We start from the raw sequence: 3523 nt of genomic DNA on the forward strand, positions 1-3523 counted from the left end.
CTCCCCTCCCCTTTCCTCTCTTCACCTGCCTTCCAAGTACCCACTTGCCCCACCCAGTCCTAGTAAGTGGGGACCCTGAGGAAGTTGTGCCAACTATAATGTCAAATCCGTTTTAGTTAGGCACAGTCTCCTAGGGGGCTTCCCAGGTGGTGCTAGTGGTAAAGAACAATGCAGGAGACCCAAGAGATGTGGGTTCCATCCCTGTGTCGGGAAGAGCCCCGGAGGAGGAAATGGCACCCCACTCCAGTATCGAGGTGGGCTGGCTAGAGCCTTTGGACCAGGAATCCCTTTGGTGGAGAGGGAGGGTATTTAAGGATCTAAACTGGGCCTCCACCCAGTGGGAAGCTCACCAATCAGAGAATGGCTTGCCTGCTCACAGCATCTCATGAGTGCTCCATGGACACCTCAAGGCCAAGCTGCACGGTGCTGGAACCTGTGACCTGAGTCTCTGCTCCTCTCCATCAGCTTCCTCATCTGTGATTTGGGAATAAAAACCTCTATCCTCTAGTCCAGAAGTGACATGAAGACAAAACAGGACCAGGTGTGAAAGAGCTTGGAAAATTACAAATTTCAGGACTTCCTTGGTGGTCCAGTGGTTAAGTATCCACCTGCCAATGCAGGCGACATAGATTCAATACCTGGTCCAGGAAGATTTCACATGCCATGGGTCAACAAGCCTGCGAGTCGCAACTGTTGAGCCCTCGACCAACTACTGAAGCCCATGTGCCCTAGAGCCCATGCTCCTGCAACAAAAGGAGCCACCGCAATAGAAGCCCACACACCACAACTAGAGAGGAGCCCCAACTCGCTGCAACTAGAGAAAGCCCGCAAGCAGCAACAAAGACCCAGTGCAGCCAAAAATAAGTAAATAAATATACAAAAATGACGTTTAAAAAAATAAAATCACAAATTTCAGATGGCAGGGGCCATCATTATTATTGGAGAGGAGCAGTGACTTCCAGGAAGACGATCCCTGCACCATACCAAAATTTCCTCAAAAGACTAGAAAGAAAACAATCTCCAGGAGACAAGAGTCTGATTTCAAATAGAGACAGAGAAAGGCACCCTTGGGGAAACTTAAACCCACTCCACTTTTCAGATGAGGCCCAGGGAAGTGAAAGGATTTACCCAACGTCACACAGCAAGGAAAAGGCAGAGAGGTAATAGGCCAGACAGAGCTCTCTTCCTTACTATCAATTTCCCATTAAAGAGGGAGAGATATGCTGGCCACTTTGAGGCAGAGCTGAGACAAGGTTGAGGTGAGGGACTTACTGGAGACTGGTCTCAACTCAAAGGGGAAGAGCTTTCTCCCTACAGCCATCTCCTGTAATCCAAGGGAAGCAGCAAGCAGGGCCCTGAGGTCCTCCCAGTCTCATGAGGTAGTCAGGCAATCCCTGAGTGTCTCCCATCCTACACTATGTCCAGCCATGCCTGCTCATCTGGACACATGGGATGAGCAGTGTGTGTTTAGGGGTGGAGGGGGTTGATGGCAGCCACAGTCCTCTTGGGCTAAGGGGAACATGAGTATCCTCTCTTTCTAGGAAGGCAGAACCCAGGCCCAAGGAGGAGGACAATACTGCTGAGGGCTCATCAGGGATCTGGAATTAGCAAAGGCTGTCTGGAGGAGCATGGTGTCTGAAGCTCCTGAAATCTGAATTCGCCATTGCCATTGGCATCCTGAATTTGCCAAGGCTATGGTTTTTCCAGTGGTCATGTATGGAAGTGAGAGTTGGACTGGGAAGAAAGCTGAGCGCCAAAGAATTGATGCTTTTGAACTGTGGTGTTGGAGAAGACTCTTGAGAGTCCCTTGGACTGCAGGAAGATCCAACCAGTCCATTCTAAAGGAGATCAGCACTGGGATTTCTTTGGAAGGAACGATGCTAAAGCTGAAACTCCAGTACTTTGGCCACCTCATGCGAAGAGTTAACTCATTGGAAAAGACTCTGATGCTGGGAGAGATTGCGGGTAGGAGGAGAAGGGGACGACAGAGGATGAGATGGCTGGATGGCATCACTGACTCGATGGACGTGAGTTTGAGTGAACTCCAGGAGTTGGTGATAGGGAGGCCTAGAGTGCTGCAATTCATGGGGTCGCAAAGAGTCGGGCATGACTGGGCGACTGAACTGAACTGAACTGAACCATTTCCTGACTTTAACACTGGTCAAAGTTACTTTGCCTTCATGACCCATAGAGAAGGCACAGTGAGATCCACCTTCAAGGGGCAGAGTGAAACAGTAGAAGCCACCCACACCTTGCCTATCAGGAGGGCAGATCGGCCTCAGGTAGGAGTGTAGGTTTTGCAGTGGTAAATTGAGGACGTTGCGTGAAAGCGCCTAGTGTGAGTGGAGTCGAAGGAGGGACAGTGCACTCTGCGAAGGGAATAGGTTTGAAACGGCTCTTGAAAGGACTAGATAACAAGAAGGAAGTAAAGGAAATGAAGTCTTAATCAGTTCTCGGGGTCTTTTTGTGGTGGGTGTTGCTTTACTCGTTCAAGGTTCCACGCGGGTTGAGAGGAGCAGGGTAGGGGGGATTGGGGAAAACCGGCCAGAAGAGGGCGCAAGAACCGCGTACCCCAGAGCGCCGCCGGAGAAGGAGGGGACAAAGGGGCGCAGGGCGTGCCTCTGGAAACGTGGGGGCGTAGTCACAAAGGGTGGGGCTCCTGGAGCCGCTTGGGGCGGATTGGGGGGGGCGGTCAGAACTGGATTGGCTGCAGAAGCGGGAGGGGCGGGGCGTTTGGGGGCGCCAGGGGCTGGACCCGGTCGCAGTTACAATGGGATTCGCCGTGAAAGACCTGATAGGAGGCGTGGCCTGGGCGGGGTGAAGGGGCGGGACGGGGAGCAGCGAGCGCCCAGGTTGGCCTGAGGCGCGCACTGCTCCCCCTGGTGGCGGGTCTCTCGGCTGGCGGAGTGTTTCTCAGAATACCTGTGTCAGTGGTGTTCGTGGGTCTGAGGTTGCCATGTTGGGGGTCCCTGGGGCAGGAGGCGTTTCTGCCCGAAAGCAGTGGGTGCGCCACCCTGACTGTATGCCCGCGGAGCTGACCACACTCGGACGATTCGTGTTGCAGCGAGTTCTGGGGGGAGGTAGCTCTGCCCGCCGAGCTCCCAAGGGGCTCATCTGAGGGCTGCTTCAGTCAGCCTCTGCTCCAGCGGTCTTTCGGCTCCTCCCCGATTCCCTCCCCTCCCACCCCCCACCAACTCCCGATTCCCAGCCTAGCGCGCTCCCGGAGCCCACCCCCTCTTTTGGGCGCGAGGCCCCGCCCCCCACCCCCTTTCCTCTGCCACAAAGTTTATTTGCAACAAAAGGGAGCTAGGAGAGAGCAGCTCAGAGGGAGGGAGCGGGAGCAGAAGCTCGAGGAGAGGCAGGCCGGCCGGCTGAGGAGGGGGCGCAGAGCCGAGGAACTAAGCGTCGGGATCCTGCCGGGACCGGGTCGGGCAGAGATGCTCCGGGCCGCACCGGGCGAGGCGGGGGCTGGGCCCAGGAGTCGACGCTGAGGCGGGAGGGGTCGCGCGGGATGGAGCCGAGG

At 55.2% G+C, this 3523-nt stretch overlaps 1 protein-coding gene across 1 annotated transcript in view; it reads left to right on the forward strand.

Moving 5' to 3' along the window:
- The first annotated feature begins 2180 nt into the window (after positions 1-2180).
- The window catches only part of ARHGEF17 (Rho guanine nucleotide exchange factor (GEF) 17), a 78174-nt gene continuing 76831 nt past the window's right edge, over positions 2181-3523 (forward strand). The window contains exon 1 of the mRNA XM_010849527.1: positions 2181-2282. Coding sequence (XP_010847829.1) covers positions 2181-2282 — 102 coding nt within the window. The remainder of the gene's footprint in view (positions 2283-3523) is intronic.

The sequence above is a fragment of the Bison bison genome, unplaced genomic scaffold (genome assembly GCF_000754665.1).
Source record: "Bison bison bison isolate TAMUID 2011002044 unplaced genomic scaffold, Bison_UMD1.0 scf7180017864284, whole genome shotgun sequence".
Lineage (NCBI taxonomy): Eukaryota > Metazoa > Chordata > Mammalia > Artiodactyla > Bovidae > Bison > Bison bison.